This window comes from Leptosomus discolor, chromosome 10 (genome assembly GCF_034619465.1).
Source record: "Leptosomus discolor isolate bLepDis1 chromosome 10, bLepDis1.hap2, whole genome shotgun sequence".
Classification (NCBI taxonomy): domain Eukaryota; kingdom Metazoa; phylum Chordata; class Aves; order Leptosomiformes; family Leptosomidae; genus Leptosomus; species Leptosomus discolor.
In genome coordinates, this window is record NC_141400.1 from 21,314,503 (window position 1) to 21,328,693 (window position 14,191).

The 14,191-nt window shown below is 48.2% G+C and overlaps 1 protein-coding gene across 1 annotated transcript in view; it reads right to left on the reverse strand.

Moving 5' to 3' along the window:
* The window catches only part of LARS1 (leucyl-tRNA synthetase 1), a 30,815-nt gene extending 17,394 nt beyond the window's left edge, over positions 1–13,421 (reverse strand). The window contains exons 1-13 of the mRNA XM_086470777.1: positions 13,404–13,421; positions 11,867–11,985; positions 8,627–8,714; positions 7,901–7,981; positions 7,318–7,458; positions 6,026–6,187; positions 5,248–5,360; positions 4,787–4,850; positions 4,183–4,250; positions 2,859–3,084; positions 1,672–1,759; positions 1,488–1,564; positions 770–823 (exon numbers count right to left, since the gene is read on the reverse strand). Of these exons, the coding sequence (XP_086326903.1) occupies positions 770–823; positions 1,488–1,564; positions 1,672–1,759; positions 2,859–3,084; positions 4,183–4,250; positions 4,787–4,850; positions 5,248–5,360; positions 6,026–6,187; positions 7,318–7,458; positions 7,901–7,981; positions 8,627–8,714; positions 11,867–11,985; positions 13,404–13,409 (1,287 nt within the window). The 5' untranslated portion in view covers positions 13,410–13,421. The remainder of the gene's footprint in view (positions 1–769; positions 824–1,487; positions 1,565–1,671; positions 1,760–2,858; positions 3,085–4,182; positions 4,251–4,786; positions 4,851–5,247; positions 5,361–6,025; positions 6,188–7,317; positions 7,459–7,900; positions 7,982–8,626; positions 8,715–11,866; positions 11,986–13,403) is intronic.
* Between the last annotated feature and the right edge of the window lie 770 nt (positions 13,422–14,191).

The window sequence follows — 14,191 nt, forward strand, 5'->3', positions numbered from 1 at the left end:
GTTACCCAGAGAAGTCTGTGCTGCATGGCATCTTGGCCAAAAGCAGCGTTCACCAGAGAATCCCCATGGCTGCAGAAGCCAGCGCTAGGGCTGCGTCAAACCTCTACTGTATTGTGCTGCTCTGCCTGTGACTTTGGAGCATCTACTACTAACAAGTTACAGGGGACTCACAGGGTATTAGTGCAATTACCCTCATTGAATCAAAAGCTCCGGGCATCCCCAGTGTGACTCCTGATCTGTCCCCCTACAAGCGATAACCCAGTTCTGTCTCCTGACAGGACACCAGTACTGGAGCTTGCGGGTGTAAGCAAGGGTGATGCAGAACACTGGGATGGCTTTATCTGTCACCTGGGTTTTCTAACGAAAACCGACTCACCTATGAGTCTGCATTAGCAGTAAGGGACTTCAGGTCTTGGCATAGAAGAGATACAAGAATAATCTGGCCATTAAGGCTGTAAGTTTTAATCAACCAACAGGTTATCAGTACAATGATGCAACCCATTCTCCAGAACAGTAATTCCCACAAAAACTAATACTTTCCTCTCTGCAGTATAGCATAGAATAACCACTCTTGGTTGCAACACCTGACAGACCAAATATTACGACTACAGCAAAACATTGGAACTTCACTCTAAACTTTTCAGCTCTTTCAGCTGAGGAGGACTTTAAATGGGAATTCTGGAAAAGCAGGCACAGTTCTTGGTGTGTTTCTCATCACTGAATACAAAGTCACACGTGCTGCAGATAGAACACATTTGGGTGTACTTACCGGTTCAAACGGCAGGACCATTTCATCTTTGATGCCGTACTTCACTCTCAAAGCCTTTGAAAGTTAAAAGAAAAAACAATGCAATATGGATAGAAGCAAAATCTTCTAGGTTTAAAGGTTTTTATCCATTCATAGGGTCTTTTTTGTACATACTTTATTATAAAGCAGACAAGGCCACTTCCCTGACTTCCCACCACCTGTCATACCTGAGTTTCATCCCCATCTCGTTTCCAGGTGATTCTTTGTCATAACTGTCTACATTTTTAAGAGTGGAAAACCCAATATTGCTCTACCCTGAAAACAAGTGGGAGAAAAATTCAATGGCCAGGGACAGCTATTTAGATGCCAAAGTACTCTCGAAGCTGCAATAGCAACAGCTACTTTAAGTCCCATTTGAAATTCACTGACAGGTCTTCATCTCATCTCTGGAAGTCATTTCCACAACAGGAATTCATCTCTAGTTCACAGGTACTCTTCTCTACCTTAACAGGCAGCAGAAGTTACACGATTCTCACCCAAAACTCTTCTTGAAGTCTGAGAATAAACATCTGCCCCAGCCCATCTGGTTGTAATCTCATTTATTTTTAACTACTTTGATTTCAAGTTAAGAGATGGCAAAACTCCAATTAAAGGGAGTTTCATTTTACCCACTGGATATCCACTTTTGACCCTCCACACCATGGAAAGGGAACAGGAACAACTCAATTAACAGACTGACCTGTTTTTTTTTCAAATCTCTCAGGGCTGCAATGTCATCCGGAGAATCAGAGGGAACACTTGTTACCACTCCAGTGCCTTGACAAACAAAAAGATAAATCAGATAAAAAGACCAGTCAACACATACTGAAGGCACGTGGGCACGTGCATCCAACGGGCTTTGGCCAGCGGCTGTGCGAGGTTACCTTTGTCTTCCCTGATCGTGAGCATGGGAAGGGTGTAGATGACCTTGTAGACGCTGAGAGGTGCCGAAAGCGCAGTGCCAAGGATCTCCTACGCAGGACAAAGGAATAGCATCACAATAACAGCACTTTTCCAGCCTGGCTGGATAAGCTCTCCTGCCTGACATTGTTGAAATTTGCTGGCATTCCTTACATATTGCAAACAAATAAATTGAAAACAAATTAGAGACAGACAGAAAAGGAGGAAGTACACATGAAAAGCAAGTGTGTACTATTTGAGGCAGTATATGGACTATTTACTGGTAGAAGAGTCAAATACCAGATAATATAGACAAAGTAATTCAGGGAAAGCAAAACTACTGAAGTGCAGAGTTGGAAAAAGTTAGTAAGCAGGAGAACAGTTTGCCTCCAAATATCTGAAGCACATCAGCATCAAGACAGGAATGGATTAGGAAGCTGGTGTCAAATGCCAGACTAAACAAAGGCAGGAAAAGCGTATCATCAAGACCCTTTGCACACTGACAGGAGGCAGCCTAGACGCTGCAGTTGCCTTCTACCTAATTTGCTTGAATTCACATCATGTCTACTAGCAAAGAAACAAAACCCGGATATTCTACTTCATCCTTCCAAGGAGGATCAAGAGAGAAGGTGACATGTTTTAGTGAATGGAGATCGAGTGATGTGAACAGCATGAAGGTGCTTTGTATCAGGATGAACAAATCCCACTAACAACACCTACTCAAAGCACAGAAGTTAAGGGCAGTAAACCAAAACCACTAACATTTAACTAAGCTACGAAAGCGTCATTCACAAAGATGTACTGGAAATTTCAGCACCAACAAAAAGCCTTCTTCACATAACCTTTCCTAGCTATTACTTTTGTCCACCCCTTGTCATTCCTCAAAGAGAAGGCATTGCTCATCCCAGCACACAGAAAAGTGTTGCTTAAAACCATTCACCCATCAAATAACGCATTTGTCCACAAGTAAGTACATCAGGCTAATCTCCCAGAAGTAGTGTAGCTTGGCTGCCAAGTAAGCTGTCTTCTGCTTGCTTTTTTAGTCGCTAAACACTAAAAGTTTTGTACTAGTTCCTACATTTTCTTTATAAGTAAGATTCTACCACCACCTTTGTAAGTATAAGCATCACAGGAACAGCTAAGCCTGACCAGCAAGCTGCAGAATGCTTACTTCTCCCATCAGCTCCTTGACAACAGGTACAACACCATTATCCTTCGTAAAGCCCTGATAGGACATATTCCTGGCAGCTCTTTGGGTACAGATGAAAATATCCCCATTCACAGTTTCAAAGCCGATGTACTTCATATCTGGGCAAACCCAGCAGTTAGTCTGTCCAAACATGGTCTCTGGTCTGAGCGTAGCAGCCACCAAGAAGATATTTTTTCCTCTGAGGCCACTGAGGGGCAAAAAAAGTATTGTGTAAGTCACCAAAATAAAAACGTTCAGAGTAATGCAGAATGTGCTTTTAACCTGATATGAACTTTTAAGTAACATTTCCTAAAGGATGAAAGTGGGTCATTAAGTTCTTTGTGGGTTTTTTGTTTTCATAGAATCACAGACTGGTTTGGTTTGGAAGGGTTGTTAAGAATCATCCAGTCCCACCCCCCTGCCCTGGGCAGGGACACCTCCCACCAGACCAGGTTGCTCCCAGCCCCATCCAGCCTGGCCTTGAGCACTGCCAGGGAGGGGGCAGCTTCTCTGGGCAAACTGTGCCAGGGCCTCACTGCCCTCACAGGGAAGAGTTTCTTCCTAAGATCTCATCTAAATCTCCCCTCTTTCAGCTTGAAACAGCTACCCCTCGTCCTATCACTATCCCCCCCAATGAAGAGTCCCTCCCCACCTCTCCTGCAGGCCCCCTTCAGGTACTGGAAGGCCGCTGTAAGGTCCCCCCAGAGCCTTCCCTTCCCCAGGCTGAACAACCCTACCTCTCCCAGCCTGTCCTCACAAGGGAGCTGCTCCAGCCCCCTGAGCATCCTTGTGGCCTCCTCTGGACCCACTCGAGCAGGTCTGTGTCTGTCTTGTGCTGGGGGCCCCAGAGCTGGATGCAGCCCTGCAGGGGGTGGTCTCACCAGAGCGGGAGAACGCCCTCCCTCGACCCGCTGGCCACGCTGCTCCTGGTGCAGCCCAGGGTGCCATTGGCTTTCTGGGCTGTGAGCGCACGTTGCTGGCTCATGTTTGGGTTTTCATTGCCCAGCACCCCCAAGTCCTTCTCCCCAGGGCTGCTCTCCATCCACTCGTCGCCCAGCCTGTGTCTGTGCTGGGGATTGCCCTGACCCAGGGGCAGGACCTTTCCTTTCTTGTTTTTTTTGAACTCAAATTTGAGTTCCGCACAGACTAGCGAATACAGCCACTCAAATCAGAGACCAAGCCTTTGACGTGACAGAAGTAATGGGGCAAAATTCAACTCTGCATTAGGCAAAACAGACTGTCTAACTTAATGGTCACTTCTGGCCATAAGATAGAACCTATTTGCCACTACAAATTCAAGACCTACCTTAATTTTGCAGGATAGGGATCCAACACCTTCATTTTTATTATCGTATATTCTTGAGGCCCGACACCCTACAATTCACATAAACAAAGCGGCAATCGATACATGACATCGACTCAAGCAGTAAAGAAAATAAATCCTCTTCTGTAGTAACCAAACCCAAACGCTATCTAAGGTATCGATGCTTTCTTCAATGTAGATCGTATTCCCATTGATACAAATGGCTGTTTACTAAAACACAGACTGGAGAGAGGTTATACTTTATTCTTATGTCCAAACATCTACTCATCACAACCACTATCCCAGCAACAGGTAAGGTAACAGCTTATTTGTCTTGTTTTAACAGATAGATAGTGACGTGATGCAGTGATGCTGCTGGCACAAATCGCCAAATAATCACAGCAAACAGCTACAATGTAAAATACAATCCATAGTTCGAGACAAATATTCTCAACAGAGGAGTTAATTCCATTTTCACATGTACTGACAACTGAGAACCGGTAACTCCCTGCATACAAAATACATTTTGCTCCAAGATACCACTCATCTTTCCATTCAGTATTTAAGATCATGAGCAATACATAAAAATGTCAATTAAAAATATTACCTCTCCCGTTTGCCTGTCATGATCCAAGCAAGGCTGTCCATCTTTTGGAGAATAAATTGTGTACCTAGAAAAAGGTACGTTTTCATTTAGCAGGAAATACAGTAATGTGTAGACCAAAAGGAAAAAAAAAGATCTTTATGAAGGAGAGCCCTCTTAATGGAATTTTGCATAAATCTGTTTCCACCATTGTCAAATGTTTGGTTTTCACAACAGCTCTCAGTATCGGCCCTATTCTGCTCCGAGTTGGTACCCACGGAAAAACTAAACCAAGAACAGTCTCAGGCACTTTGCTCCCCAATAAATCCAGCACTTACCATGTCTAGTGGGGCATTTGAAATGAAAGGATTCTCGTTTAACGTGCATCGCAAGTATGTTCTAGAGACCCATCACAGGGTTCGGTCTTTGGTAAAGCTGAGCTCACCCATACACACAAAACACACCGAGCTGAGCAGCAGGCTTACCGTTTCCCAAACTTAATCTTATTTCTTTCCTTTAGCGTAAGAAACTGCCACCGTACGAAGGAATCATAATAGGGATTAACATCTGTAGTGACGAAGGAACGCCTCCAGTCCACCTGGAAACACGTAAGAGTCTCCAGTAAGTCAACACAATAAAGAAATTCAAGGAATCTCACAACAGCAAAACTATTATTTTAAAAATAAAAAGAAGTCTCTCTCCAAAAAGATAATGCAAGTACCTATCACACAAAGGGTGCATGCTCAAAAACAGAACTATGCAGTCTGTACATCCATGGCCTCTCAGAGCTGAGCTGTCAAAGACTCAAGGCCCCATCTGCTGACTGTGAATTTTGTAGTAGTTTTAACCAACCACTCAAGCTAAACTTCAGCACTACCTTGTTTCATAATCTCCACCTGACTAAAGGCTTTTAAAAATCTGTGGTCAGTAGGACAAGTATTTTATTTAATATCACATTACTACCCTTCCTAAAACTGCCGCCACACTGACTGCAGAACAGCCATCTAACGTGGAAACAAGAAGTGAAAGTCATGATGCCTTTATTCGACTTGTTTCCAGTTATGGCCATCGCATAGAGTAGCAGCACTAGACAAGAAAGCACTTAATTATCACCAAGACTATTAAAAGGCTAAATGAACATTTCTAGAGTCATGTGGGCATTATGCAGAAAATCTTCTCGAAGGAGAAACAGCACATTCATAAACGTAACAACCCTACGAGCAGGGCTGCTCGTGTCACTGAGCTCTGGATTTCAGCAGCTACCTTCAATCCCATTCTCTTCAGGTCCTGGACAGCGAGGGGAGGGAAATAATCCAGCCAATGCTCAGCTTCAGAAAAACTGACTACTTCTTCGTCAGAAAGACCCAGAGACTTCATGATTCCCCACTGGTATTTGGAAGAGCCAGTCTTGGCAGCAGCCTTGCTCTGGAGGGACAAGCACAGTTGGGAAGAAGCTCACGCCCCTGTACGCACGACAGCTTTATACGCACGGCAGTGTTCTTCTCCACTAACATCATGGTCTCTATTTCCAGATACACAAGCTCATACAGATGTTCTGGCATCCTTCCTCTAGCAGTGAAGACTAACACTTAGAGCCTCTGCTCTACACTATTCCCTCGCTTGTATTCACCTGCACGTACGTCACCCCGCTCTTTTCACTGGCTGCAGGCTCGGCTCCGACACATCCGCAGAAAGGGTGCGCCGCGACAAACTGGCAAGAAAGGGTCAGCTCACCGAGATCCTGGTCAAACAAACGGGTGTTTTCTCCACAAAAAGGTGGAGCACTCCTGCACTAGATCCTTCTATCAAAAACCTTTCCCGCTGTCACATGGCTCAGATCGCTTTTTCCAGCGATTGTCCCTTGAGTATCTCACATCTCTACCCAACAGCAACGTACTATCTGTAGGAGCAGGCAAAGCCACGGCTTCTGTGGATGCAGAGCAGGCAGAAGCCCAAATTTAATGCTTCCAGTGTGACGATCTCTTTAGCAAACATAAACAATATACATAAGAACAGCATTAAATTTTTCCTAGAGTTGATTCTTTTCCTTGATTTATGATGCTCCCACATCATCAGTCTCACTTAAACATCTGATAAGCCAAAACGGTTCGGATGATTTCACTTAGCGTATCTAGCCAGAACAGGTGAGACACCAATTCACAAAAGAACAGTCAGAACAGTAGGTATACATATCCCCTACCTCTGAGAAAGCAGGGTTATTTCCTACAACTTGTTTGTGAATGCTTTGTGCAGAAAAAAAAAGAAAAAGAAAGAAGTCAGAGTATTACTCTGGGTGATCTCATTTTTCTCAGGAAGCCATTAAACAGCGCACCAGCTTGTCAGTAAGATTTCATGCATTAAAATGGTATCTCTGGAACCATGCAGTTAATGCCTTTTTTTCAAGTCTACCTTAGAAGTACCCAGCTATCCTGGAAAGACCAACCAACACATTCATATCGCAGGTTTCTCCGGGTGCAAAGGAGGACAAACCCACAACAGGCACTCTGCAGCTTGCAGAGCACAGCCACCAATCCAGGTCTTTGTTTAAAGTTTACCTTTTTGCCTTTCGCTTTGTCTTTGATGATGATTTCATCTTCTTTTTTAGCAGAGTTTTCTTCCTCTTCTTCCTCCTCGTCAGGAAGTTCAGGTGGGCAGCCATATAATTCCATTTCTCTCTTTAGCTTATCTGCACAAGCCTAAAGAGAGTTAGTGGCAGTCCATCAGCACTTCCCTGTGGCAATTGCTTCCATCAAAGCTAAGGAGTGTTTTACTGACAACACCTTGCATTTCATTACAACGCTTTCAACTTTTCCTGGACATTCTGGACATAACTTCTAGGAGGTCTGGCCACTTCAGAATGCCTGCCGTGGCAGGAAGAGCGTTACAGTGAGAATTTTCTTACAAATGAAAAAAAAATAATAGGTAAACTCAGTTTTAAAGCATTTTATTCTCTAGAAAGTGATTACGTATAGTTCAAGCACAACCCACCTTTATCACAAATTCAGGTTCCAAATCGCACTGTCCTGACGCATTTTTGAACAAATTAACATGCTGTTCAGGATGGGCAGCAAGCAGTACTTTAAGCAGTCCTGAGTACAAAGACATCAGAAGAAGCCTCAGTAACTCAAAACTTCTTACCTTTATGGGCATCCCAGTGCAGTGCAGACCAAATGGAAACAAGCAGTTCTTCCCCTTCAGCCTCTGGTACCCAACTGCGAACTACATGAAGTGGAAAAACGGAACAGATGGAACAAGAAGGGCACAAGGCCAAACCCTTCTCAAGAAATCAGTGCACCTCCTGTTCCACCCAAAACCACTGACAGACAGAGAGCATGGCCACCAGCACCTAGGAAGCTCTTAACGGAAAAGAAGGCGAAGCCAGGCTTTGCCATCGGGTCTGCCGACACCCGGCTGCGTGACTCCGAGCTGCCCCAAGCCTCAGGGGCTGTTTCTGAGCAGAGACGAGTGGGTACAAAGGAGAGACCGACTGCATGGAATCCGACCCACTAGTGCCCAGAACCTTCCACACGCGGGTAATAGCACAGTGGGCACAAACAAGAGACAAGGTTTCGTGTGAATTTTGCGCCATTTAGCGCCTCCCAAAAATCTCGGCAAATCTGAAAGAATGATAGAGGGAACACCTGTAGCCTAGTCTCCTAGAATTAAAGAGTGACCAGTGGCATTTCTCTTCAGCCAGCAATATTTCCACTGAAAATATGGGGGAAAAAAAAGGAAAGTTTGAGCAGGTCATTATTGACTCTATAAAGTAATTAACAAGTCATCCTGTTAGCTCAAAGATTAACTACAAAATTAGCATTTGTTCTAGAGTAGTATTTAAAGGTATTAGCAAAGGAAAATTTTTACCTCACATTTAGATAAAGAAAATGTGTGTCCCAGGTGAAGGCGGCCGTTCATGTAGGGATAAGGAAAGGTGACGAAGTACTTCCCTTTGCTGAGAAGAAATTCAAAGAATTAGAACACATAATTAGCTTTTAAAATGACCATCAGAAGATGCAAGTAGAACAGTTAACTGACAGGTTCAGCTACTATCAGCCTACAGTGACAGTAAAATAGTATTTTCCCTACCAGTAACATGAGTCTTTGATTTTACAGAACTGATAAGCCAACAGGTTTTATCATCTCAAACAAAAAAAAAAAAAGGACAAAAGAAAAAACCCACATAGGACTGACATCACAAGGAAACTTTGAAATAGAGATAACGTCTCCCCAAAGGTACCAAATTCTAATCCTGCCTCTGTAAATTAATTACTGCAAAGGCTTAAAGCAATTTATTTAATCTCCCACTGTCCGAGTTCAGATTTTTCAGTGGCACACTGTAAATAATTACTCGTTTCACAGGGATATGTGGTTGCACGGTGTTTTGACTACATGTTCTGTTGTTGTAACCTGACCTCTCAGAGCACCTAAGATAATTCCCAGCTCTTCAGGACACTGATTTTCCACCTCCACCTTTGCACTCCACTTCGTGCTGTGTCTTTCCGTTCAGACACTGCCACCGACGTACAAACATGCATAAATAAAGGCCAAGTCACTTGTTTGCTTGCAAAATACTACAATTGAAGCAGCTTCCACCTGTGACACCGCTTCAGTTATCACCTCGGTTTAATCTGACTTTCCTGCACAAGGAACAACCCGCTCACATCGCCGAGGTCGCTGCTTTTCAGCCCCAGGCCCATCCAAGCAACTAACGCTGTCCCACCAGCAGGCCCCTCTCTGCACTGTCAGGAGCTTCGACCCCAGGGATCCGCGGGGCACGGCGCGCCCACGCACGCTGAGCGTTTCCAGAGGGTCTCTCAAACAGGCTGCTCAGGGCTACTCTGGGGCAGGCACAGAACCGAGAGGTCAGCGGGCTTTCTCCACCCCCAGCACGCTCCCTTCGCCAGAAGCAGCCTCCTCCCAGCGGCTCCGCTCCCTCCCTCCCTCGGGCTCGTCCCTTCCCGAGAGAGCCAAAGCCCCTGCGTGGCCGTCCCTGCCACCAGGGAGCCCGTCGGGACAGGCACGGGGATGGAGCATCTGCTGCGTGGGCTGCAGAGCCTGAACTGGCGCTGCCCGCGCTGGCCGGTTTCGGACAGCACCCCAGGGAGCCGAGAGCCACCGCCCAGGGAGCCGGGCGGGAGGACACTCAGACAGAGCAACAGGCTCCTTCCACAGCCAACAGACAGCAGCTCAGCAGCATCCTACCACTGGACCCAAAAGCCATTACCAAAGCAAATGTTATGGTGACCAAAACCAGCACAGATCAAAAGTAAAATGCTCTATTAAAAAAAAAAAACCAAAAACAAAACAAAAAACCAACCTTAACTAACAGCTAAGAAAAAACGAGGTAAAATTCACGGCAGTTCAAATGAACTAGAAGAGGCAAATTCCAAAAAGGAAAGAAAAAACCCAGATAAGCCTCAGTACAGATTTACACACGGTGATGACATCAACAAGAGAGCTTTCTCTTTTATTTTAACAACTGGAAGAACAAAGGTAATGCTACCAATGGAATTGTGACATGGAGAGAGCAGAAAGTAAGTGATGGTTCAGACATGGACTCTCTAGAAACACAACTGGAACTGAAGTTAGAGAACTTCATAGTTAATAAAAAACTTCAAATAATAATAATAAAATAAACCAGGAACACTGCTAGCCATTGAAACAACCCAAGAAGATCTGTGGAGGAATTCCATTCTTTTCAGATAGAGGTTGGATTTGCTCCTAGGGAATCTCCTCTAGCTGAAATCAAAGGATTTATTAAGTTTGAGCTTTGGAAAAGGCCAACCCCATTACAAGCCATCTCTCCTGGTCCATTTTCTATGACTGACTTTTAATAAGGACACAGATACTCCTGCCTTCACTCCCCAGGACTGAGATTTGCATGAACAGCCACAGACCTCTTACAGCAGTCCCACCTGCATCACAGCAGAGCTTCACTAGCCCAACCCAAGAGAAAACAACGTAAGCAAAGCCTTTTCCCGGCACAGGACAAAATCCCACTGTGACCATGTAAGGACTGACCACAGAAACGTTCTGCCAGCACCACCCTTCTATCCTCTAGGGCAGCTTTTAGTAGTATCAGCTATTTCACAAAAATAGACAGAAGTTTAAGACAAAACCCTGAAATCAATACATGGCACTTTAACTAGCAGTGTATGAACATCAGTTTAGCAAAGCAGCTTTTTCTGTATTTATAAGGTGGTTGCACGTTACCACAACGAACACTGAAACGTCACGTTAAATTTCTCCACACTGTAAACCTGACCTACTGCTTTCATTTTTGGTCAGAAACTAAGCATTGACCTGTAAGACAGTGAATACTTAAAGCACAGGCTGCATTTATTTTAAGTAAGAGCGTTCTACAGCCTGAGCAACACACCCCCAGACAAGAGTGTTCACCACACCTCTAACCTGGCATTCCAACCTTCTGACCCGTTTGGGTCCTTCACCTTTACTCAGCCCTGGGAGTCACTTCGCCGGCGCTGCACAGGACAACAGAAGGGCAAACTGAAGCTCTGCGACTACGAGGGCGGTGATACAACCTCAGCGATACAGTTCCCGCACTGAAAGAGGTCACAGCACCTCGCCTGAGGGACAGCACCAAGCACAGGCCAGGCCTCTGCCCCGTCCCGTGCACAGTGAGCAGGCTGGCCTGCCCCAGGACCCGAGGGATTGGCTTCACGACTCCCCTTCCCAGCGAAGCAGAGCAGGTCACGCCTCCCTGCAGGGAAAGCGGCAGTCCCTCTGACTGGGAGGGTGAACTCCAGGCACCACCTTGAGAAGCGTCCTCCACATCCACAAGGAGAAGCCACCAGAGAAGCCATTTTGAAACCCCAGAGAGTTCTGACCCTGCCAAGGAGTGAGGAGAAGGCTTTCTTCATCCTGCTGGAGTGCACCCACACGCACACCCCTGCTTGTGTTGGCAGCCACGCAAAGGCCAACTTGATGCGTAGGTAAGTACCTTGGGATGATCCAAGAACACTCCCTACTCACTCAGAAATGTTTTTTTCTGTTTTTTTCCCCTGCATTTTGAAGGAAAAAAGTTCCCTTGAAAAGACATTTCAAGCAGTTGAAGACAAAACCTGTAAAAAAAGGTTACGATACCTCTCTCCGTTCTGCCTGTCGGCAGCATTAATCTCGAAGACTCGCTCATCATCCCACTTCTGCTGGATCTCCTTTTCAATTTTCTTCAGGAAATCGACTTTTGCTGTCCCTTTACGTTCCTGTTGAACAGAAAGAGGAAGAAAAGCCTGGCTGAATGGGTTAACACACACAGAACTGTAATCTACTACAGACCACTCCTGAACTCCTTTCCTTACGGAGAAGCATTTCTCTGGACCCCATAACACCACAGTGTAACCTTAAACAGAGCATCGCTAACGTGATCAATGATCAGACCGTGTAAAGCTGTACCCCTGAGATGCAGCCTTATGAAACAAGATCTAAAACCTGTAAGGAAAGAGTTAACAACCTTTTCCCAAGGCAAAGGACTCCACAGTAGCCAAGGGAACACACACTCCCTGACAAACTGATCATCTTAACAGTAACTAACAAACTCAGAAGCGTCTGAAGTGAGGAGACAGGAGGGGATATAAACCGTAAGCAAAAAAAAACAACATGAAAACCTGCTGTTGTTCTTCCAGACTGCTCACGATCCTCAAGCAACGTTTCTTCATCTCACTATGCATCAGGTGGGAGCAGCACTCCCTATGCCAGGAGAAGAGGCTGGCATACAAGTCCACTCCAGTGCAGCTCACAAAAAGAGCTCTTCAGGTAAACCATTTTTTTTTTTAAATTCCATCAGCATTTAAACACAACCAGTAAGTGTTAAATATTCCTCCTCCTTATTCTGTCACCGTACAACATGCTGCAAGTGTGAAAGGACGCCAGCACTCCAGGACGAACACAAAGTTTGAGGATTTGGGTTTTCTCCCCCAAGGTCAAGGCACTCCCAAGACCCTGGGGCAGGAGTCGCGCCTACCTCAGCTCGTACAAGCAAGCAGAGACCCGATTAACAACAAAAGTACTAGAGCGAACCCCGAAATAAGTTAAAACGCAAAGCAAAGCTGCTATAGCAGCTTAACACAAGGGTCCAACCCGCGCCAAGCCCTTTAACTACCTGCCCCTCGCTCCCCCCGGTACCGAGTCACCCCCTCAGCGCGGCTCTGCCGCTTCACCCGCGATCACGGCACCTGCAAACCCACGACGGCCGCACAGAGCAGTCCGGGCTGCCAAAGCGCCCACCGCCCCTACGGGTCCCCCTCAGCGGCTGCCTCCCGACCGCGGCGGCGGAAAGGATCCGGGCACCTCTGCAGACCGTTGCAGAGGCCGCCCGGCTCCCACCGGCACCGCTCCGCGGGCAGACCCGCCCCGCGAGACCGTGCTCCGGCACCTCCGCACACCGCAGAGCCGCGTTGCGGAACGGGACGGCCACGCTGGCACCGAGGGGGCCGCGGGCAGTCCGGCCAGTGGCCCCGGGAGGCGGCCGGCCCCGCGCCAAGGGGCCGCTGACACCCCGCGCACGCCCCGCCGCCAACCGCGGCCCCGGAGCGGGACCCCGACGGCCGAGGCGGGCCCGGCGCTCCCACACGGCCGCGCAGAGCAGAGCAGAGGGGCTGAGCCGCGGCCCGCCCGCACTCACCGCCATGCTGCTGGGCCGCCGCGCCTGACGGGAGAGGGGCAGAGCCGCCGCGCCCGCCGCGCCGTGACAAGGCGGCGGGGCGGGGGGCGGGGCGGGGCCGGGCCGTACCAAGGCGGAGGGGCGGGGGGGCGGGGCGGGGCCGGGCCGTACCAAGGCGGAGGGGCGGGCCGGGCCGGGCCGGGCCGAGCCGAGCCGAGCCGAGCCGAGCCGTACTAAGGCGGCCGGGAGGGCGCTGCGGGCGCGGGCCTTTCATAGTGTTCAGGCCGCCTATGGCAGCCAGGGCGGAGGGAGCGCGGCCTGGCAGCCTCCCGCGGCCCCGCTCCCTTCCCGGGCCCGGCGGGAGCGGGACCGTCCTGGTGCGCAGCCACAGCCCCACAGCAAGCGGGCGGGGTGCGGCGGGGCCTCGCCGGTACGGGAGCCGGGTGCCGGCACCGACCCGCGGCCGGGTGTGCAAGCGCAAGGGCCGGAGCCTGCAGGGCTGGGTGCGGCCGGGCGGGGCTCCCCCTGCGGAAACGTTGAAAAATGGAAAAATAATAAACCAAAATAAACCCACCGGCCCCGGCCGGGCCGCGCTGCCCTGCGCCGCGGAGCTCCCGCCGGGTCGCTGGGGGGCGCCACCTCGGCGGGCTGCCCGAGCGCCGAGGCGCGCTGCCCCTTTAAGAGCACCCCCAAAGATGTCGTACTGGGGTTCATGTGCTTGCGCGACCTAGCCCGCTGGTTCTGCGCTGACCTTCGGGACGGGCTCTTCGTGGTTGCTATTGGCTCGCAGCCTACGAGCGCCGCCGTCT